This window comes from Neolamprologus multifasciatus, chromosome 7, assembly GCF_963576455.1.
Source record: "Neolamprologus multifasciatus chromosome 7, fNeoMul1.2, whole genome shotgun sequence".
Taxonomy (NCBI): Eukaryota; Metazoa; Chordata; class Actinopteri; order Cichliformes; family Cichlidae; genus Neolamprologus; species Neolamprologus multifasciatus.
This window is the reverse complement of record NC_140445.1, coordinates 9,166,411-9,191,152: the sequence shown is the minus strand read 5'-3', so window position 1 is coordinate 9,191,152 and position 24,742 is coordinate 9,166,411. Positions and strand designations below refer to the sequence as shown.

General features: G+C 41.8%; 1 protein-coding gene across 1 annotated transcript; it reads left to right on the top strand.

The window, feature by feature from the left end:
- Positions 1 to 765: 765 nt before the first annotated feature.
- Positions 766 to 5,646, top strand: LOC146513731 (uridine 5'-monophosphate synthase-like). The gene is made up of 11 exons (XM_085166664.1): positions 766 to 1,242; positions 1,707 to 1,860; positions 2,205 to 2,329; positions 2,439 to 2,626; positions 2,693 to 2,705; positions 2,742 to 2,828; positions 2,966 to 3,106; positions 4,637 to 4,657; positions 4,742 to 4,859; positions 4,956 to 5,131; positions 5,221 to 5,646. Exons 1-11 carry the CDS (start codon positions 1,093 to 1,095, stop codon positions 5,356 to 5,358), a joined length of 1,311 nt encoding a protein of 436 aa, XP_085022790.1. The 5' UTR covers positions 766 to 1,092; the 3' UTR covers positions 5,359 to 5,646.
- Positions 5,647 to 24,742: the final 19,096 nt, after the last annotated feature.

The window sequence follows — 24,742 nt, the reverse complement described above, 5'->3', positions numbered from 1 at the left end:
CTATTAGAATAAATGAAAAAATTAAATAACACATTGACTGCTTTAGTTTTTTAGATTATTTCACTTCTGTCTTGAGTATTTTTTTGTCTCCATATGAAAGATATCAAAATCTGAGCATACAACTTAAAAGTAAAAAGAACCTATGTACATTCTGCAGGCTATGATGCTAAAATGACATCACAGCATTTAAACATGTTTTGAATTCAATTCAATTCAATTCAATTTTATTTATATAGCGCCAAATCACAACAAATGTCGCCTCAAGGCGCTTCATAGATACAGAGAAAAGCCCAACAATCATATGACCCCCTATGAGCAAGCACTTTGGCGACAGTGGGAAGGAAAAACTCCCTTTTAACAGGAAGAAACCTCCGGCAGAACCAGGCTCAGGGAGGGGCGGCCATCTGCTGCGACCGGTTGGGGTGAGAGAAGGAAGACAGGATAAAAGACATGCTGTGGAAGAGAGACAGAGATTAATAACAGATACGATTCAATACAGAGAGGTCTGTTAACACATAGTGAGTGAGAAAGGTGACTGGAAAGGAAAAACTCAATACATCATGGGAATCCCCCGGCAGCCTACATCTATTGCAGCATAACTAAGGGAGGATTCAGGGTCACCTGGTCCAGCCCTAACTATATGCTTTAGCAAAAAGGAAAGTTTTAAGCCTAATCTTAAAAGTAGAGATAGTGTCTGTCTCCCGAATCCAAACTGGAAGCTGGTTCCACAGAAGAGGGGCCTGAAAACTGAAGGCTCTCCCACTTTTCTCATCCATACATCTTCTGGATGTGCTGGAGCCTATCACAGCTAAGAGGCTGGACCGCAGCCTGTCGCAACGTTATTTATTCGAGTCTTCATTTTTGAACTTTCACAAACAACGATTCTTTCTACCGGGCTTCTTCACGTTTCTTCACTGAGCTACGCGACATTTGATCTGTAAACATTAAACGCTCTTAAAACGGACATTGACGCTTTTATTCCGAAAGGTTTAGCGGAAGTGTTTGTGTTACCGTAACTGCGGTACCGCGAACTGGACGAGCAAGTTTTGAGGACGAGTGAAAGTCCAGCGGAAGCTCGTAGATACGGAGAGAATGGACGGCGCTTCAATTGATAGTTTAATCCTGAAGCTCCACGACGTGAACGGAGTGAAGTTCGGGGAATACAAGCTGAAGAGCGGCCTGATGACACCCATTTATATCGACCTGAGGGTGCTCGTGTCCCACCCCGCGCTCATGAACCAGGTAACACGTGCTATCTTCGTGACTGCAGAACAGAACAGCTTAAAGCGATACCGGACACATGAAACGTCTGCTGGATGCAGTATCTGTGTAGGCACTCGTCAGTTCCTGTGTAATATTCATACTCACGTGGTTTATTTCACAGTAATGTAGCAGACACAATGACTGAGTTTCAGGGATCAACTGCTTTCACGGAAAATAGCAGTTAAAACAGATAAAACTGGACCTCTCACCAGCTAATCTCTCACTCCAGCCTCAATAATCGTTACAGGAATCTGCAGCTTTCTGAAGCTCTTCAGGTCACTCAGGACAAGATAAGGATGAGCGTTTCAAACCATTCAGCTTTAAACAGCTGTATCAGCTTTTTAATGAACATTTTATTAGAAGTTCATCATCTGCAACACATCACTCTAAACTCTGATCTTTTTTTCTGACAACAGACCCAAACTACTGTTTTTTACTTCCAGGTGGCAAATCTCATCTACCAGCGAGTGCAGGAAGAGGGTCTGCAGTTCGACTCTGTGTGTGGGGTTCCTTACACAGCCTTGCCTTTGGCCACAATCATCTGCTCACAACATGAACTGCCCATGCTCATCAGGCGGAAGGAGGCCAAGGACTATGGTGAGCCGCTCTCAGCTGATCAGGTTTTCAAAAGAATAAAAAATGCTGCCACTACAGGCTCTGATTAAACTTGCTGTCCAGATGTTTGAAAAAGCTGAAGCCTCGGGCAGTACCCCCACTGAGGTGTGCATGAATACACAGGTGTCCAGTGTAGGCAGACATTAAACTGTTTGAAATCCCAGTTCAATGGTGCAGAACCTGCGTAAACCAAACCTTAAAAACAAAATGCAAAGCAGGAAAGTGCGTGCTTCATCTAGCATGCTATATTGTTGGTTAATAGTTCATAGTTTGAGAATTACTGTAAGTTTGTCCTTCAGTATTTGCCTTCTGTAACTCTGCTTCAGGAACCAAACGGCTGGTGGAGGGGTCGTTCCGTCAGGGGGACACATGCCTGATCATTGAGGACACGGTGACCAGCGGCACCAGCATCCTGGAGACTGCTGAAGTGCTCTACAAAGAGGGACTGAAGGTCCAGAGTCTAACGTTACAGTAAAGATAATAATATCATAGTTACGCTGTACTGATGTCATCAAGAGCAGCAGTACACAAGAATGACCTCTGACATGTTTTTATTCAAGGTGACGGATGCAATTGTACTAATGGACAGAGAGCAAGGTGGCGTGGAGATGTTGGCATCAAAGGGAATCAAGCTCCATCCCGTCATCTCCATATCTCAGCTGCTCCGTGTGCTGCAGGCAGCCGAACGCATCGACGCCCAAACCGCCCAGAGTGTCCTCGAGTTCATCCGGGACAACAACACTTTCAGGTACAACTCTCCAGAATTTTCCCCCAGTGTAGCTGGTGTGTTTGCTTGCATTACGCTACAATCTAGAAACAAAAAATCGGTGAAACTGTCACCTTGACTCACTCTCAGGTCCAAGAATGGCACAGACTCTCCAGCCAGCAAGAAGCTGTGTGTGGAACAGAAGCTGGAGCTCAGTTATTCAGAAAGAGCCAAGTTACCAAGTATGTAGAACTTAAATTATTTAGTTATTTCATGTCAAAGCAGAGACTGGTGGTGTTTTCATTGAGCTCCACACACATGCTGTGGACTGCTCTTGCTCTTTTCTTTTCTCATTTTCTGTTCTTTCTGTTGTCTGCAAACATTCATCCTCTAGCATCAAAGCTGCTGAAGATTATGGAGGAGAAACAGTCCAATCTTTGTGTGTCTGGGGATGTAACCAGCAGCGAGGAGCTGCTCCAGCTGGCCGAGTCGCTCGGTCCAAAGATCTGCATGCTGAAGACTGTTACGACCCGGCTCAAAGCCGCAACATAAAAAAAGGAGACGAATACCAGAGTGTAGGGGAACAGAGGTTTTGTCTTAAACTGGAATATCAGGTCGGCTAAAATGGCTGGTGCCACCAAGGCAAAGACAAGTGAGCTCCTGAGAAGCTTGCCTCAGGTATGCTTTTACCCACACCTGACTAGGTGTGGCCAATTAGCACCAGCTGAACACACTGAGCAGATTAGAGGCTCCAGAGGGACGTAACACCTCCTCCCTTAAAAGGGTTCCTCTAGGACCCCTAAATTTATTAAAAGTCCCTCTGAAGCCTTGATCCCTCAAAAATAAGTTGGCATCTTTAAGCATGGATGCCCCTACATGAGGATCTGAAGTTGCCACACTGAACACACAAAAAGTAACATGTGACCAACACAAAGGAGTACAACAGTCACAAACCCAAAATGATTATTCAGCCTGTTACAACACAAAATGAAACCAGCCACGAACAATCACACACAAGTGATCTGTGGTCTCCACCACACAAACGGTCACATATGAGTGGCCCTATACCACAACAAGTTACTTAATCCACAAAGTTCAGTAAAGGAAGCATGCTAGTGACCAACCACAAAATGGAGAGCTATGGCCACACAATGATCACATCAAGGGTGGTTCAGCACCCCACAGTGTTATTGCCATCACCTGGCCAACAACACTCACAAGTGATCCAACAAAATACCATATTCCCCACAACACTAAAGGTCACAGCACAAAACACTCACCTCACAAGGATCTCATTTGCATCCATCAACACTGACATATGCACACACACACGGTGTACACACAATGCCAACTTAAAAACAGCCTACCTGCCTCAGCTACAGACCATAATCATGAATGGTCTCAAACCTCCTACCAAGTTTGGTGCCACTGATTTACTATGTGCAACTCCCAGCCTAAAACACTAAAAACAACAAAACCCTAACTTTACCTATCCTAGTCTTCAGTGGCGTACCAGGCTCGAGGCAACTTTAAACGCGAACTCGAGAGCAGGCAGCAGACCAGAGATATAGTCTCCTACCAAACTCCGAAGCGTACCCCCACCCAGGATAGCCACCAAACACAACAAACTAAAACAATAAAGCAAAACAACAAACAAGTGCTTCGCTGGAAGGGCAGCACAGCTACCCAGCTGAAACACACTGACTAAAGGGAGTTTGCTCAATTACAGTGAACACCATCACTCACCCACCCAAAGCAATACAAAAAACTGGTATTCGAACTCCGCTAAAATGTCCAAAGATCCCGGACGAGCCGCCACCTATAGCCGCAACATAAAAAAGGAGACGAATACCAGAGTGTAGGTGAACAGAGGTTTTGTCTTAAACTGGAATATCAGGTCGGCTAAAATGGCTGGTGCCACCAAGGCAAAGACAAGTGAGCTCCTGAGAAGCTTGCCTCAGGTATGCTTTTACCCACACCTGACTAGGTGTGGCCAATTAGCACCAGCTGAACACACTGAGCAGATTAGAGGCTCCAGAGGGACGTAACAAGACCCATGTAGACATCCTCCAGGTACAGCAGGATCAACTAAAACCTCAAATCTGTACATGCAACAAACAAACTGATGTTTAGTTTTTTTTCCATATGTGTTAACAGGACTACACATTAGCCTTTATTCAGAAAATGCAGGCCTTGGCAGAAAAGCACAACTTTCTTATCTTTGAAGATCGCAAGTTCGCTGACATCGGGAACACAGTCAAGCATCAGTATGAGGGTGAGACGGTTTCACGTTCTTTTGGTCGTGTAAATTCAAAGTAACTTAAAAATGTCTCCAAAGTAGTCGAACGCTGTGATCTTGTCTTTTCTCCAGGTGGTTTGTACCAGATTTCATCGTGGTCCCACATAGTAAATGCCCACGCAGTGCCGGGGCCGGGAGTGGTGAAAGGTCTGAGCGCTGTAGGGAAGCCTCTGGCCCGAGGCTGTTTGCTCATAGCTCAGATGAGCTCCCAGGGATCTCTGGCTGCTGGTGAATACACGAAGGCTGTGGTGAGCTCATTTCTGTGTGCTCTTCTTCTAAATTTGTTTACATGTGCTTTGTGTTCTTTTCAGTTTACAGCTGTTTTGTGTTTTCATAGGTACAAATGGCAGAGGAGCACTCGGACTTTGTGATTGGGTTTATCTGTGGCACTAAGCTCACAGAGAGGCCAGAGTTCATCCACATGACCCCCGGGGTGCAGATGCAGGCTGGAGGTAAGTCTGACAGCCTTCACTGAACTTTGAGCTGACGTTTCTTTGTTTATCATCATTTTCTTCACTTATATTCATCATACTAAAAGAACTACGAAGTGAGTTGTGAATGCAGTGTCTATATGAAATCCACCCTACTGAAGATACATGGATACACTCAGTGTTTTTTTTTTTTTTTTTTTTTTTTTTTTTTTTTTTTTTTTTTTTGCCTGTCCCATTTGGTTCTTTAGCCGTCAGAATTGTTGTCTGAAGACCAACAAGGATACCCAATGGATTTATTTTGCCAAATGGATCATCATGGCATTGCCGTATTGGTCCATTTGATCGACCTTTGTTTTTATTATTTATTTTATTTTCAGTTGTTACAGACGGGACAGACATGAGTGAGGGATAGGAAAGGGAGAAAGAAAGAGGAAGGAAAAGAAAAACAGAAGGGGAGAGGGACAGTGAGAAAGGGCGGAAGAAAAAATATCTCCGGGATCACCTGTTGAGAGAAAAAGAATAGAAAACAAGCAAAAAAAACAAAACAATGCAACATACTATACACAACACCATCGCATTAATCTAGCTAAGTGTAAACAGCAGTAAATACTAAATATTGAATGTTGTTGTGCAGCACGCAGGACAGAAAGCGCACAATGTGCTTTGAAGTAGCAGCCAAGAAAGGTGTGATTTAAGTCTACGAACAGTGAACACCCGTGTGCACACCTGTGTGGATCGGCGCGCTTGTATTCAAATGGTTTCCCCATGTAATGGTCTGCTAGAGGATGTAGAGAGCCATAGCCCCGTCCCCCAGGGCATGAAGCAGGCATGGAGGAGATCCAGGCCCCAGACATCCAGAGGCCCCAGAGTGCAAGAGCCCAAGGAGGACCACCGGAGGGGCATCCGTGCCACCTTCATGGGAAGGGCTGAGGATCCCCAGATGAGGGGTCACCCAGTAGCCACCGGGCAGAAGCTAGAGGGGGCTGCACCGGCGTGCCCGCCGGCTCCGCCGGCAGCCAGCTGCGCCAGAGTGAGCCGAGCCGCAGGCACAGAGGCCGGAGGCCCGAGGGCCCCCCGCGCCCCGGAAGAGGCCTGACCGAGCAGCAGGCGCCAGGCCCCGCCAAGTAGCCACCGGGAGTGAGCTGGCACATGACCTGAGCGCCCAGCCCTGGACACCAAGAACCAACAATGCACCGACCCCTGAGGGCATCAGTCACCGGCAGGGAGTGTGGTGAGGGGAGATAGGCCTCCACACTTTGGAGGGCCTTGGAGTTCCCAGCATCTCTTCCCAGCCCCCCCGCCCCGATGGCTAGCAGAGAACAGGGGTGTGTTAAGACCCCATACCTCCCTCCTCCCGCTCAAGTGTAGTGTTGCTGCGTGTTGCTCTAAAGTGTATTTAAAACAAGGGAGAGCATGGTGCTGCTGCCAGAGAGCAGCAGGTGTTAGCACGGCCCCTCCCGAGAACCCTCAATGTCTACATGGATTTAAAATTGAGAGGTGGGCACCGGCGCCAGAGGTAGGTTTGAATACTCAGACCGTCTACTGGACGCCGTTAACGTGCCCACCCTCAGGGCCCTATATATATATATATATGTGTGTGTGTGTTATGAGAGTGTAAGTAATGTGGATGTCTAAGTTGTGAGATAAAATTGAGGCACAGGTGGCCAGAAGAGGACAGAGGGGGGGGGAATGTCTCCCCTGCACCCTGGTGACACACCCGCAAGGCTCGCTTAGCATAGGGGGTCTAGCCTTAGGACCCTTACTGGATACAGAAGCCCCAGGCGGGAATCGAACTTGCGATCCTCTGCTCCAAAGGCGTGTAGTTTAACCACTACGCTATCCAGCTGAATAATATATATATATATATATATATATATTACACAAAGTTTACCAGTAATGTTTTCACAGATGTGTGTTTAATAAATCATTTAAGTTAAATCACCCATGATGCATTAGGAAATGTCTACACACTTATACATAGGCCCATTTTTAGTAACCATCACTGTTCTGTCCTTATTGTGCGTCCCTTTGCCCAACTTGACAGACAGCTAATTGTTTCAATGAACATTGGAAGCAGAAGTAAGTTTAAGGCTTTTTACTTCATCAGTAGTTCAATGATTGACATCCTTTTCTTCCCGTAAAACTAAAAACAAACACAAAGTAAATGTCACAAGATGTCTTTTCCTTTTTACACACACTTCTAGGATATGAACTATACTGTTATATAGTATGTGTAATCAACTGCGACTCAGTATTGATCACAATACAACTTAGCAAGTTTAGTTTCCTCAAAGATAAACATAGCAGATGAAATAACTGGTTTCTAAACAAATCTATGTAATAGAAATGCACCAAATAAACTTGTAAACATGTTGTACATTAACACTCACAAGCAATAACAGAAAGGCAGAAACGTTTTAAAGAGCAACAACATATTCTGCAGGCTAACAAGCAACCAGCTTCCTGTTTCCTCTACCCACAGGAACACAGAAAAACCCCACCAAAATAAAAGCTGGCGATTATTCCCACTATGACCAGCAGAGGGTGCTGAAGAGAAAGAACCTATGCATGTCATAACACTCCCCGTCTGGTAATGTAAAATACCATTATGAACCAACTGAAACATCATAAACTGCAAGATTTTACAGATTCTATCTGAATACAATGTTTACCATCATGACACACATACTTCTCAGTCCTTTGGGGACATCAATAACATTGTCTCTGATACAGGTCTCAGGTAAGTATTAATAGTTCCATTTCTTGAGACCCTCACTTCAATCTTCCTGACCCTGCCATCCGTATCCGGGAAGATCTGGTTGACAAGTCCCATTGGCCATTCATTGCGCCTCACTTGTGCGTCTTTGATGAGCACCAAATCTCCCACCTTCAGGTTTGCATGGTTACTTTGCCACTTGTTCCGGCTTTGCAGTGTCCCTAAGTACTCCCGTCTCCATCTGGTCCAAAATGTGTTTGCAAGGTGTTGAACTTGCCTCCACTGCTGTCGATGGAGATCTTTCTCAATAAAACTTCCCGGAGGGGGGAGAGGAGTGCACACCTTCTGAGTGAGAAGCATGGAAGGCGTCAACAGGAAGGGTGTGTCAGGATCTGTTGTGATAGGAGACAAAGGTCTAGCATTAATGATGGCTGTTACCTCTGCCATTAGAGTGGAAAGCACCTCGTGTATCAAGTGAGAGTGCGTGGTTTGGAGAAGCATTGCATCCAGGATACGTCGGGACAACCCTATCATACATTCCCAGCTTCCTCCCATATGAGAAGAGTGAGGTGGATTAAAGATGCAGGTGCATCCCTCTTCTCCCAGGTATGTTTTAATGCTTGACACGTCGGGGTCTGTCAGTGTGAAACCTAGCTCCCAGCAAGCACCGACAAAATTAGTCCCACAATCGGATCGAATCTGCTTAACAGGCCCTCTCAAACTGAAGAATCGATGCAGGGAATTGATGAAACTTGATGTGTCCATCGACTCAATCAGTTCAATGTGCACAGCACGTGTGCTAAGACACGTAAAAAGAACAGCCCACCTTCTGCTATTTGCCTGGCCTCCTCTTGTGCGCCTTGTGACCACAGACCAAGGGCCAAATACATCCAAACCCACGAAGGTGAAAGGAGGTTCGGTGCTGACACAATCAGAAGGCAGATCTGCCATTCTTTGCTCAGTTGCTCTCTTCCTAAGTCTGTTGCAGGTGATACAGTTGTGGATAATCTGTTTGATTAGCCTCCTTGCTCCTGTAATCCAATATCCAGCAGTACGGACTGCACCTTCTGTGAACACCCGTCCCTGATGCATTACTCGCTGGTGATGGTGTTCTACTATCAACTGGAATAATGAGAGGATGTTTCTCCTTGTAGTCGATGTTGGCGTGTTTGAGCCTTCCACCTATCCTCAAGAGTCCTTCATCATCACAGTAGGGACTGAGTTTTTGTAAAGAGCTGTGTTTTGGTATGTCTTTACCATTAGCAATACAGGCAAGTTCCTCCTCAAACATTTCCTTCTGCACACTTTTGATGACGACAATCTCAGCCTTTGTCAGTTCCTCTGCTGTGTGAGACTGTTTGCAATGATGCCATGAACTGCAAGAGGGACCTTCACCTTTGCTCTTGAAGACCTTTGCAATATGAATGAGCAAGGTAAGGGGCTTGAGAAGTTTCTTCAAAGAGGAAAATCGTCTGAACCTTTGCGATCCAAGCAGAGACCCATCAATACTCGTGTGAGTGACAAAGCTACGTATTTCATCATCCAACTCGGGGTCCACAAGGTCATAGGTTTCAGCTTCTCTTGTAACACTAGCTTGTAACAAGAAGGCAGGTCCTTTAAGCCAGGCACTGTCACCAAGCATGGCAGCAGGCACCGAGCGTGTGCCTATGTCAGCAGGGTTAGACCTCGTAGGGACATAGTGCCATTGTTTTGGTTCTGAAATCCTCCTGATTCGCTGCACCCTGTTGCCAACATATACATAGAACCTCTTCGTCTGGTTGCTTATATAGCCTAAAACCACACGACTGTCTGTGTAGAATTCAACTGCCTCAAGATGTAGGTCCAGTTCACTTGTGATGACTTCGGCAAGCTCTGCAGCTAACACAGCAGCTCCCAATTCCAGTCTTGGAATTGTATGAGCAGATTGTGGGGCCAATTTTGCTTTCCCTAGAACGAAGCCCACCTGATGGTTCTGATTTTCGCCAGTGGTCTTTAGGAAAGCAACTGCTGCAATGGCTTTAGTGGAGGCATCTGAAAAGATGTGTAACTCTTTTTTGATTGCTGTTGACATCGTAGCAGAAGCGTAGGTTCTTGGAATATGTACATTCTTGAGATCGACAAGAGATTCTTTCCATGTATCCCACTCGGCCTCCCTTTCTCTAGGCAGTGGAGTGTCCTAGTCTAGGGCCTCACTTGAAAGTTCTCTCAGCAGCATCTTTCCCTGGATTGTAACCGGTGAAGCAAATCCTAAGGGATCGAAAAGACCATTGATTGTAGCTAAGACGCCTCTCTTTGTAAAGGGCTTCACTGTCTCTGCTACTCGAAAGGTAAAGGCGTCTTTCTTTAGGTCCCATATCAGACCAAGACTTCGCTGTGTAGGTGTCACATCAGTCTCCAGATTTAGCTCCTTAAGCCCCTTTGCACGGTCATCTGGAGAAAATGCATCAAGAACCTCAGAGCTGTTTGATGCTATTTTATGCAGGCGAAGGTTAGATGTGGCAAGCATTTCCTGTGCTCTCTTCATTAGATCAATAGCTTCACTGGCTGTGGGCCTTGACATAAGCGCATCATCAACGTAGAACTCCCTCTCAACGAAGCGTTGTGCATCTGATCCGAATTCCTCTTCACCATGAGCTGCTGCACATCGAAGGCTGTATATAGCTACGGATGGTGAGGGACTGTTGCCAAACACGTGAACCTTCATTTGATACTCACAGATGTCATTGGCAGGATTGTTGTCTTCATGCCAGAGGAAGCGCAAATAGTTTCAATGGTCCTCTCTTACAATGAAACTGTGAAACATCTGTTCAATGTCAGCGGTTACTGCAACACTTTCACGTCTGAACCTCAACAATACTCCCAATAAGCTATTATTGAGGTCAGGTCCAGAGAGGAGAACATCATTGAGAGAGACGCCATGGCACTTTGCACTTGAGTCAAACACAACCCTGATCTGATCCGGCTTCTGAGGATGGTGCACCCCAAACGTAGGTAAGTACCAGCACTCCTTGTCCACCTCAAGTGGAGGAGCCAGTTCAGCATGGTCACGATCAAATATGTTCTGCATGAAAGCAAAGAAATGCTTCTTCATTTCAGGCCTTTTTTCAAGGGTGCGCTGAAGAGAGGATAAGCATTTGACGGCCTGATCGCGATTGTTGGGCAGCCACTGGCGAGGTCCCTTAAATGGAAGTGGCGCCACCCAGCTGTTGCTGTCATCTATGAACATCTCTCTCTTCATGATCTCTAGGAACAGTTTGTCTTCAATAGAAAGGCCGATTTTGTTATCGTCCTCGGATGTATCAAAGATGGTGCTTCCAAGAGTGCATGCCTTAACTCTAGTTGTTTCGGTGGTAGGGAAGGCTTTACGCTCAGACTTGGACCCGTAATTCTCTTTGATATGAACCATATTTGGACATGGTCTGAAATAGGATGGGCGATTGTTCTCAAGCACATTAGTGTGATAGGCATCCACAGCTGCAGGCTTGTGAGCATCACCTAAACAGACATCACCAATGATGACCCACCCCAGGTGCAGTTTCTGTGCATATGGGGCATTGTGAGGACTGTTTCTATGCTGCCTCGCTTTGTGGACACTAAGTAGGTCACGTCCAAGTAAAAGGAGGATCTCAGCTTTGTGATCGAGTGGTGGGATGAGATGGGCTATTGGCCTTAGATGAGCATGTTCTGCTGCCACCTCAGGGGTAGGTATCTCAGCTCTGTTACTCGGAATGTTATTACATTCAATTATTGTCGGCAGCGTGACTGATGTGGCTCCATCTAGTGACTCCACTACAAAGCCTATAGCTCTTCTACCCGTCATTTCTGTCGTTCCCGCACATGTAAGAAGTGTGAATGGAGACTCTGACCCCTCTATGCCAAAAACATCAAAAAATTCTGACCTGGCAAGTGACTGATTACTCTGATCATCGAGCACGACATAAGCCTTTGTCACTCGCTCTGGCTGCGCTTTTGGGAAAACCTTTACCAAGCAGATCTTAGAACAAGATCTTCCTCTCTGAGCCTCTCCACATACTTCAGTACAAGTCGATGTTATAGCAGGCTGAGTTGTCTCTTCTGTGCCCTCCCCGCCATGACCAAAGAGAGTTGCAGGAGGTGGTCCTGGATGACGGGCAGAGATATGATTCCTGCTTTCACATTCTGTACACTTGATTGTTGTGTTACAGTTCTTGGCCATGTGACTAGTGGAAGAACAGCATCTAAAACAGATACCATTGTCCTTGAGGAAGGTCTTACTCTCCTCAATGGGTTTATTGCGAAACCCTCTGCAGCGCTTGAGGGGATGTGGCTTTTTATGAATAGGACACTGCCTTTCCACATCACAGGTTTGCTCTCTCACGCTGTCTTGGCCAGCTTTCTCCTGTGATATTTCCGTCTTGTGAGCAGAGACCAAACCCTTATAGGGCTTCCTCACTGTAGTATCTGATCTAAAGTGGTCTGTTGTAGATGCTAAGAGCCTGAAGCCTGGGTCATTGCGGGCTTGTGCCTCTCTGCAGACAAAGTCACAGAGAAAGGAAAATGGCGGAAAAATGACACTATGGTCAACTTTATACTTAAAACCCTGAGAGAGCCACTTTTCCTGGATATTGTGTGGTAACTTGTCCACAATTGGAGCGACACCACGTACAGTGTCAAGATAGCTTAGCCCTGGGAGATAACCCTCTGATTTTGCTGCCTCAACCTCTTGCAGCAGGTCACTAAGCTCTCGCAGCTTCACAGGATCCTTGCTACTAACCTTTGGGAAGTCTGTAAGCCTGTTGAACAGTGTTTTTTCAATTATCTCTGGAGAGCCAAAACATTCCTCCAAGCGCTCCCAGGCTTTGTCCAGTCCAACTTCAGGACGACAGACATGCACCGTCTTTATTCTTTTCACATGCCATGCTGAGTCGTGCCCCAGCCACTTAATAAGGAGGTCCAACTCTTCACTGAGGCTGAGTTTTAGTCCACTGATTGCATTCAGAAAGGAGGATTTCCACGCCCAGTAATTTTCAGGGTAATCACCAAACTTTGTGAGACCAGCATTAATAAGATCCCTCCGTGCCAAGTACCTTGCTATGTCACCCACCTGAGCACTGCCATCTGGTAGGAGTTGTGGTGTGACTCGATCAGGCGACCTTTCCCTTGTGCTCTCTGGTGGGTGCGGTGTTGAGTGGGGGAAATACCAGACTTTGGTTCCTGAGATAACCCTGATGTTGGAATGGCTTTGTTTCTCATTTTGAAAAAGTGAGATTCAACATATGGAGTACCAAAGCTTTGCCTGGGTGGAATCGTGGGCTTCAGCTCATGAACAGTTGACTCTCTATGCTCTGCCTCTGGTTTAGCGCTCTCAGTTGGCTGTAGATGCTGCTCCACATACTGCCGTGTCCTTTCAGCAGTCTCTTCAAAGGCTGGTTTCCTCTCAGTTTTGACAGACTCCTCTGCTGCAACCTCAAGGATGCTGGCTTCAGCCATAACTGCTGCTACCTCCTTTTCATACTGTAAAGTGTTCAATTTGGCTTCTATGCGAGCCTTCTCAATCATCATTTCTGACTCTATTTTGGCATAATCGGCTCGTGCTCGAGCTGCCTCCAGTTTAGCGCGAGCTGCAGCAGCGGCTCGACTGGCTGATGATCCACTAGATGCTATAGAGGCCACTGACCTGGTCTCTAGAGCCGACAGCTGCGTTATTTCTTTTGTGGCTTGTATGTCCTCCATCCCACAATGCTGCTGTGTGGCGAGAGTAAGCAGTAGTAGAGATGAGACGTGCTGGCAGACGAGGTTGCTGTCTTTGATTATCTCTGCCCGCTGAGAAGCTGCTTTTTTACTGGTCTGTCCTTATTGTGCGTCCCTTTGCCCAACTTGACAGACAGCTAACGGTTTCAATGAACATTGGAGACAGAAGTAAGTTGAAGGCTTTTTACTTCGTCAGTAGTTCAATGATTGACATCCTTTTCTTCCCGTAAAACTAAAAACAAACACAAAGTAAATGTCACAAGATGTCTTTTCCTTTTTACACACACTTCTAGGATATGAACTATACTGTTACATAGTATGTGTAATCAACAGCGACCAAGTATTGATCACAATACAACTTAGCAAGTTTAGCTTCCTCAAAGATAAACATAGCAGATGAAATAACTGGTTTCTAAACAAATCTATGTAATAGAAATGCACCAAATAAACTTGAAACATGTTGTACATTAACACTCAAAAGCAATAACTCTCCAAGGCAGAAACTTTTAAAGAACAACAACATATTCTGCAGGCTAACAAGCGACCAGCTTCCTGTTTCCTCTACCCACAGGAACACAGAAAAACCCCACCAAAATAAAAGCTGGCGAATATTCCAACTATGACCAGCAGAGGATGCTGAAGAGAAAGAACCTATGCATGTCATAACAATCACTGCTGTATGGACCAATCACATGGTTATAAATATAGTGTGATAGTGTATAGTTATCTATTACAGAGGAATATATAGAAGTATGAGGAGGAGTATTACGTTTACCAGTAATGTTTTCACAGATGTGTGTTTAATGAATCATTTATGTTAAATCACCCATGATGCATTAGGAAATGTCTACACACTTATACATGGGCCCATTTTTAGTAACAATCGCTCCTGTTTGGACCGATCACATGGTTATAAACCAGGTGAAAATTGACTTAAAACTTTTGAGCTGTAGTGTAGATTGCAATGATAGTGTATAGTTATCTATTACAGAAGAATATATAGAAGTATGAGGACAGGGAGATACTGTAAAAAAGTTATGAGCTGTCTTGCTGCAGAGAAAGTGGAGTCTGTCATCCTTGAAAAGCTCCCAAGATAGGCAGCTGGCAGGTTGAATGATGCTCTGCCTCTGTGGTCAAGTACAGACATAGGCCTTAAGCAACCATGAGCCACTGATAAGCGTGAGAAATTAGTCCACTTAATGCATGTTTTCTCATTATATACGTATGAGCCACTAATAGGAGAAAATGAGCACGCAATAAAGTGGACTTGTTAGGGAGAGATTGCCATCAGAGTTAAAACACTCCAACTCAATTTTGATGATGGACACAGCTAAAAAAAATGAACGTGTTGTTGACACTGATGACAAAATCCTGATCAGATACAGACAGACACATGCGAACAACACACACTACTGCTCAAAAGTTTGTGGTCAGATTCAAATATTCTTGTCTTAATTGTAAAATTATATTTGCTTTAACATAAAATTACACAACGTTTACCAGTAATGTTTTCACAGATGTGTGTTTAATGAATCATTTAAGTTAAATCACCCATGATGCATTAGGAAATGTCTACGCACTAATACATGGGCCCATTTTTAGTAACCATCACTGCTGTATGGAACGATCACATGGTTATAAACCAGATGAAAATTGACTTCAAACTTTTGAGCTGTAGTGTATTGATTGCAATGATAGTGTATAGTTATCTATTACAGAGGAATATATAGAAGTATGAGGACAGGGAGACACTGTAAAAAAGTTATGAGCTGTCTTGCTGCAGAGAAAGTGGAGTCTGTCATCCTTGAAAAGCTCCCAAGATAGGCAGCTGGCAGGTTGAATGATGCTATGCCTCTGTGGTCAAGTACAGGCATAGGCCTTAAGCAACCATGAGCCACTGATAAGCGTGACAGATTAGGAAACATGCATACAGTTCATTAGTTAGACTCCTATGAGCCACTAATAGGAGAAAATGAGCACTCGATAAAGTGGACTTGTTAGGGAGAGATTGCCATCAGAGTTAAAACACTCCAAAACAAAAACGGCCTGAGTTGAGCAATTAACCAAAGTGACAAACATTGCTCTAAATAATACTCCCCTAATCCAAGAAGTCATCCAAACCTGGACGTGGATTTAGAGGCCTGAGGGCCATCTCACACATTTATTCAGAAAAAAACAAGTTTCAATTCAAATTAAACAAATCAAAATCTTGTGGACGTATGCCTTTTACATGTTGGTAAAATGTTTAGGATGAGTTGGAGATATAACACTCATGCACCCTGAAAATTATGAAGGTCTAAATATGTATCAAAGGGACTCACTGAACATCAGTGGATTTCTATGGGGCAAACGTACTTAAACTTGCCACTGTGACCATTGAGGCAGAGCAGAATGAATGATACTGATGGGAACTATGAGGGTTTGTAGTTAAATTCCTGCTCTTACAGGATCAGTGAGTGTCTGTTTAAAGATTATTAACATACTTTTACATCATTATGGAACACCAGCAGAGGACAGAACCACCTGCTTTTGTGTTGTCATGGCAATATGAAGTCAAATAAATACAAATATATAAAATGCACAATTTAAAGAGGACAGGAAGACAGGCAACTGGAAGAGCTTTTGAAGCAAGAAAACTTTTCTGGATTACTCTTAATTTAACTGGAAATTTTGGGAATACAAGTCAAGGAGGAAACAAGGAGGCTGGTTGGATTATATCTGAGGACAGGACGCATGAAGGAGAAGCATGAGGAGAGAGGAAACAGCAGAGCGATGGTGCAGAGCTAATCGTGGATCAAGTCGAAGAAGCAAGCATCAAAACTGTGAGTAAACATAACACATAAAGACTTAAAAATGACTGTGCTGATTAAGGAAACATTACATTTGGTTAGTTTGGGGTCTGCAGCTTCAGGTTTGTGGGTTCAGTTGGTCTCAAAATTGAGGAAAGACAAAAAATGTTTCTTTTGAAAGGTTGTTGGAGGATTCTTACTGTAAGAAATATCTGGGTGTGCAACTGCTTTTATTTAAAAAAAAGTTGAATTTCATTTAGTCACATTGGAAAGGGAAAATTGGAGGATCGGGACAATAATGCGGCCAGATTTACTGTTTCCTTAATCAGAACAATAATTTTGATCGGAACTAGACATTTTGAAATGGGTTATTTTCTTTCTTCTCTATTGATCACTGTGTTAAAGGTTGAGTTACTTGTCAGTCTACATTTATGTTAATGGTACTTCTAAAAAATGCAGTTTATTCGTAATTTTGTAGAAAAAGGCTCTGCACCTGTGAAAAAAAATAGGTATCCACACCCCCAAAATCACTGTAGATCAGAGTAGCTAAGCCCTGGTTAACTGCAATTATATAACAGGAGATGAAAAATATTGGAATGATTGAAAGAAACAAAGATTGCTTTAGGGTTTGAAGATTTGACTTTCTTATTGAAAGAGACGAAAACTAATCCATGTGTGACACTGAGAAAAAAAAAACTAAAAGCTTGAAAGATCTGGAGGTCCAGCTGTTGTTATACAAATGTGCAAACTTGTTTTAATGAAATTAGAAAGAAAAATGGGATGTTTAAAAAGGTAATATATAAAATTGATTTTTATATTACTTGAAAAAAAAATGTTGATTAGCACTTCTGTACTTGGAAAACTGCTGGGTCACTAGTAAGCTGAGATTTAATGTGATAAACTGAGGAAAGGTAATATAATCTACACACTCGCTATTATTGTTGTAATCCATACACCAGTTAATATTTAATCAATCACCATTCATAATTGGTGATCTATGCAAGTTTTAAGGAATAATATTTATTTGCATTAACAATTAATTTACAAAATCTAAAAGAAAATCTTGTTTTTTTAAGAAAAAAAGACATTTCTAACAAACTTCAAACTTTTTTGAGTTGTAGAGTAGATTGATGAGCACGCAATAAACTGAACATGTTAGGGAGAGTTTGCCATAAACTCAATTTTAGTAATGTTTTCACAGATGTGTGTTTAATGAATCATTTAAGTTAAATCACCCATGATGCATTAGGAAATGTCTACACACTAATACATGGGCCCATTTTTAGTAACCATCACTGCTGTATGGACCGATCACATGGTTATAAACCAGGTGAAAATTGACTTCCAACTTTTGAGCTGTAGTGTAGATTGCAGTGATAGTGTATAGTTATCTATTACAGAAGAATATATAGAAGTATGAGGACAGGGAGACACTGTAAAAAAGTTATGAGCTGTCTTGCTGCAGAGAAAGTGGAGTCTGTCATCCTTGAAAAGCTCCCAAGATAGGCAGCTGGCAGGTTGAATGATGCTGCTCCTCTGTGGTCAAGTACAGACATAGGCCTTAAGCAACCATGAACCACTGATAAGCGTGACAGATTAGGAAACATGCATACAGTTCATTAGTTAGACTCCTATGAGCCACTAATAGGAGAAAATGAGCACGCAATAAAGTGGACTTGTTAGGGAGAGATTGCCATCAGAGTTAAAACACTCCAACTCAATTTTGATGACAGACACAGCTAAAAAAATGAGCATTTTGTTGACACTGATGACAAAATCCTGATCAGATACAGACAGACACATGCATACAACACACACTACTGCTCAAAAGTTTGTGGTCAGATTGAAACAGTCGTCTTTTAATTAATAACTTACATTTACTTTAACATAATATTACACAAAGTTTACCAGTAATTTTTTGACAGTTGTGTGTTTAATGAACCATTTAAGTTAAATCACCCATGATGCATTAGGAAATTAGGAAATTAGTCCACTTAATGCATGTTTCCTAATTATAAACACATAAGCCACTAATAGGAGAAAATGAGCACGCAATAAAGTGGACTTGTTAGGGAGAGATTGCCATCAGAGTTAAAACACTCCAACTCAATTTTGATGATGGACACAGCTAAAAAAAATGAGCGTTTTGTTGACACTGATGACAAAATCCTGATCAGATACAGACAGACACATGCATACAACACACACTACAGCTCAAAGGTTTGAGGTCAGATTCAAATATCCTTGTCTTAATTGTAAAATTATATTTGCTTTAACATAAAATTACACAACGTTTACCAGTAATTTTTTCACCTATGTGTGTTTAATGAATCATTTAAGTTAAATCACCCATGATGCATTAGGAAATGTCTACACACTAATACATGGGCCCATTTTTAGTAACCATCACTGCTGTATGGAACGATCACATGGTTATAAACCAGGTGAAAATTGACTTCAAACTTTTGAGCTGTAGTGTAGATTGATTGCAGTGATAGTGTATAGTTATCTATTACAGAAGAATATATAGAAATATGAGGACAGGGAGACACTGTAAAAAAGTTATGAGCTGTCTTGCTGCAGAGAAAGTGGATTCTGTCATCCTTGAAAAGCTCCCAAGATAGGCAGCTGGCAGGTTGAATGACGCTCTGCCTCTGTGGTCAAGTACAGACATAGGCCTTAAGCAACCATGAGCCACTGATAAGCGTGAGAAATTAGTGCACTTAATGCATGTTTCCTAATTATATACGTATGAGCCACTAATAGGAGAAAATGAGCACGCAATAAAGTGGACTTGTTAGGGAGAGATTGCCATCAGAGTTAAAACACTCCAACTCAATTTTGATGATGGACACAGCTAAAAAAAATGAGCGTTTTGTTGACACTGATGACAAAATCCTGATCAGATACAGACAGACACATGCATACAACACACACTACAGCTCAAAGGTTTGAGGTCAGATTCAAATATTCTTGTCTTAATTGTAAAATTATATTTGCTTTAACATAAAATTACACAACGTTTACCAGTAATTTTTTCACCTATGTGTGTTTAATGAATCATTTAAGTTAAATCACCCATGATGCATTAGGAAATGTCTACACACTAATACATGGGCCCATTTTTAGTAACCATCACTGCTGTATGGAACGATCACATGGTTATAAACCAGGTGAAAATTGACTTCAAACTTTTGAGCTGTAGTGTAGATTGATTGCAGTGATAGTGTATAGTTATCTATTACAGAAGAATATATAGAAATATGAGGACAGGGAGACACTGTAAAAAAGTTATGAGCTGTCTTGCTGCAGAGAAAGTGGAGTCTGTCATCCTTGAAAAGCTCCCAAGATAGGCAGCTGGCAGGTTGAATGATGCTCTGCCTCTGTGGTCAAGTACAGACATAGGCCTTAAGCAACCATGAGCCACTGATAAGCGTGAGAAATTAGTGCACTTAATGCATGTTTCCTAATTATATACGTATGAGCCACTAATAGGAGAAAATGAGCACGCAATAAAGTGGACTTGTTAGGGAGAGATTGCCATCAGAGTTAAAACACTCCAACTCAATTTTGATGACAGACACAGCTAAAAAAATTGAGCGTTTTGCTGACACTGATGACAAAATCCTAATCAGATACAGACAGACACATGCATACAACACACACTACTGCTCAAAAGTTTGTGGTCAGATTGAAACAGTCGTCTTTTAATTAATAACTTACATTTACTTTAACATAAAATTACACAACGTTTACCAGTAATGTTTTCACAGTTGTGTGTTTAATGAATCATTTAAGTTAAATCACCCATGATGCATTAGGAAATGTCTACACACTAATACATGGGCCCATTTTTAGTAACCATCACTGCTGTATGGACCGATGACATGGTTATAAACCAGGTGAAAATTGACTTCAAACTTTTGAGCTGTAGTGTAGATTGATTGCAATGATAGTGTATAGTTATCTATTACAGAAGAATATATAGAAATATGAGGACAGGGAGACACTGTAAAAAAGTTATGAGCTGTCTTGCTGCAGAGAAAGTGGATTCTGTCATCCTTGAAAAGCTCCCAAGATAGGCAGCTGGCAGGTTGAATGACGCTCTGCCTCTGTGGTCAAGTACAGACATAGGCCTTAAGCAACCATGAGCCACTGATAAGCGTGAGAAATTAGTGCACTTAATGCATGTTTCCTAATTATATACGTATGAGCCTCTAATAGGAGAAAATGAGCACGCAATAAAGTGGACTTGTTAGGGAGAGATTGCCATCAGAGTTAAAACACTCCAACTCAATTTTGATGACAGACACAGCTAAAAAAATGAGCTTTTTGTTGACACTGATGACAAAATCCAGATCAGATACAGACAGACACATGCATACAACACACACTGCTGCTCAAAAGTTTGTGGTCAGACTGAATCAGTCGTCTTTTAATTAATAACTTACATTTACTTTAACATAAAATTACACAACGTTTACCAGTAATGTTTTCACAGTTGTGTGTTTAATGAATCATTTAAGTTAAATCACCCATGATGTATCAGGAAATGTCTACACACTTATACGTGTGCCAAATTTTAGAAACAATCACTGCTGTATGGACCGATCACATGGTTATAAACCAGGTGAAAATTGACTTCAAACTTTTGAGCTGTAGTGTAGATTGATTGCAATGATAGTTTATAGTTATCTATTACAGAAGAATATATAGAAGTATGAGGACAGGGAGACACTGTAAAAAAGTTATGAGCTGTCTTGCTGCAGAGAAAGTGGAGTCTGTCATCCTTGAAAAGCTCCCAAGATAGGCAGCTGGCAGGTTGAATGATGCTCTGCCTCTGTGGTCAAGTACAGACATAGGCCTTAAGCAACCATGAGCCACTGATAAGCGTGAGAAATTAGTGCACTTAATGCATGTTTCCTAATTGTATACACATGAGCCACTAATAGGAGAAAATGAGCACGCAATAAAGTGGACTTGTTAGGGAGAGATTGCCATCAGAGTCAAACACTCCAACTCAATTTTGATGACAGACACAGCTAAAAAAATGAGCGTTTTGTTGACACTGATGACAAAATCCTAATCAGATACAGACAGACACATGAATACAACACACACTACTGCTCAAAAGTTTGTGGTCAGATTCAAATATCCTTGTCTTAATTGTAAAATTATATTTGCTTTAACATAATATTACACAAAGTTTACCAGTAATTTTTTGACAGTTGTGTGTTTAATGAACCATTTAAGTTAAATCACCCATGATGCATTAGGAAATGTCTACACACTAATACATGGGCCCATTTTTAGAAACAATCACTGCTGTATGGACCGATCACATGGTTATGAACCAGGTGAAAATTGACTTCAAACTTTTGAGCTGTAGTGTAGATTGATTGCAGTGATAGTGTATAGTTATCTATTACAGAAGAATATATAGAAGTATGAGGACAGGGAGACACTGTAAAAAAGTTATGAGCTGTCTTTCTGCAGAGAAAGTGGAGTCTGTCATCCTTGAAAAGCTCCCAAGATAGGCAGCTGGCAGGTTGAATGATGCTCTGCCTCTGTGGTCAAGTACAGACATAGGCCTTAAGCAACCATGAGCCACTGATAAGCGTGAGAAATTAGTGCACTTAATGCATGTTTCCTAATTATATATGTATGAGCCACTAATCAGAGAATATGAGCACGCAATAAAGTGGACTTGTTAGGGAGAGATTGCCATCAGAGTTAAAACACTTCAAAACAAAAATGGCCTGAGTTGAGCAATTAACCAAAGTGACAAACATTGCTCTAAATAATACTCCCCTAATCCAAGTAGTCACCCAAACCTGGACGTGGATTTAGAGGCCTGAGGGCCATCTCACACATTTATTCAGAAAAAAACTAAAACTAAACAAATCAAAATCTTGTGGACGTATGCCTTTTACATGTTGGTAAAATGTTTAGGATGAGATGGAGATATAACACTCATGCACCCTGAAAATTATGAAGGTCTAAATATGTATCAAAGGGACTCACTGAACATCAGTGGATTTCTATGGGGCAAACGTACTTAAAACCAGCCACTGTGACCATTGAGGCAGAGCAGAATGAATGATACTGATGGGAACTATGAGGGTTTGTAGTTAAATTCCTGCTCTTACAGGATCAGTGAGTGTCTGTTTAAAGATTATTAACATACTCTTTTTTTCCCCAACAATATCTTTATTATTTTTTTTACATTTTAATGACTTACAAACAGTCCAACATTCTAAATACTACATGAACATACACTCCTCTCAGACAGCAAAAAGAAAATAAAAAAGTCATCAGATTTATCACTCCATTAAAGGCCTAAATTTGTCATTATCCCAAATCAAATGTCATTGCCCTCAGTCCTCGTCCTCCTCAGATAATACAAATCCTTCTACAAAATTCACAAATGGTCTCCACACCTTCTCAAAAACATCCAATTTCCTTTTCAGTATACATGTTATCCGCTTCAATGGCAAAGCCACCATCATTTGTTTTATCCACTGTGTGATACTCGGTTCCCTTGTTTTTTTTCCATTTTAGTGCAATTAATCTTTTTGCTTGTAACAAACCCATATCAATAAACATTCTGTCACTTTTTGTGTACCTCATGTTTTCTGGGTACAATCCCAGAATAAGGAAGCCAGGATCCAAAACAACCTCCTTGGATAATATTTGTTTCATAGTTTGTGTTACTGCACCCCAAAAGGAGCCAATCTTCCTGCAATCCCAAATACAATGCCAAAAGTTACCCTTATCTTCATTACATTTATTACAAGTGTCTGGAATATTAGAGTTGTACTTATTTAATTTTTCCGGAGTAACATATATTCGCATTAACCATTTGTATTGCAACAACCTTAGTCTAGAATTAATAGTTTGTTTATGAGCTTTTGCGCAAACCAATTCCCATTGTTCCATGGATATGTCCTTCTTTAAATCATTTTTCCAGGCGTTCAACCTTCCCAACGAATTGTCAGATGTTTTGGACCTAATCAATTTATATATTTAAGATATTGCCCCTTTTTTTGAACTGCTTTTGCTAATTATGTCTTCCAATTCTGATTTTGGTTGTTTGGTGCAGGTATTATTTTGATTTGCTTGATGTAACTTCTAATTTGGAGATATTTGAAAAATTGCTTTCTATCTATATTATATTTATTTCTAAGCATATCAAAGGACATCATATCTTGAGAATCAGTTGCATACAAATCTTGGATTTTTTGGAGTCCTTTAATTGACCATTGTCTAAAAACTTCATCCTCTCTTCCTGGTCTGAAATCCTGGTTTCCCCACATCGGTGTAAACTGTGACAATACAACAGGTTCCTTCATATATCTTTTTACATCATACAACACTTTGACCATGTTCTTTACCATTGCATTTTTTGCCTTTTTAATCAAGTTTATTGCTGTGTCTGAGAAAAAATATAAAGGTAAAGGTGGATGCAAATTAATACTTTCCATCTCTGACCATTGCGGGGCATTATTTAAGTCAGAATAGTATCTTGCAGACCTGATTTGACATGCCCAGTAATACCACTCAATATTTGGACACATGACACCACCCTCGTTGTATGGTAGATCCAACAATGATAATCTTATCCTTGGTCTCCCATTTTTCCATAAAAAACCGAGAACAAGCTTTTTGATCCTGCTAAACCAATCAACAGGAGGCGGCAGGGGGATGTTCTGATACGCATAAAGCACCTTTGGAAGTATACTCATTTTGTATATATTAATCCGACCAATTAAAGAAACTGGTAGAGATATGCATCTGTCCACTATCTCTGTTATTTCTTTAGAAAGTCTTTCATAGTTATTTTCCACAATCTCACTTAATTTGGGCGAAATCATTATTCCTAAGTACATAAAGTCCTTTACTGTTTTAAAATGAGATGTTACTATGGGTGGGTTTTTCCTTTCTTCTTTATTTAGTAATAAAACGGATGATTTAGATTTGTTAATGACATACCCTGATATTTGACCAAACTCCCCTATCAATCTAAGCAGAGCAGGTATAGATTCTGTTATTTTAGAGAGATATACTATTATATCGTCTGCGTACAACGAAATCCTATGTTCTACTTCATTTACCATAATTCCTGTCAATGATAAACTCGAACATGCGGCTATAGCAAAGGGTTCCATAGCTAATATAAACAACAGTGGGCTT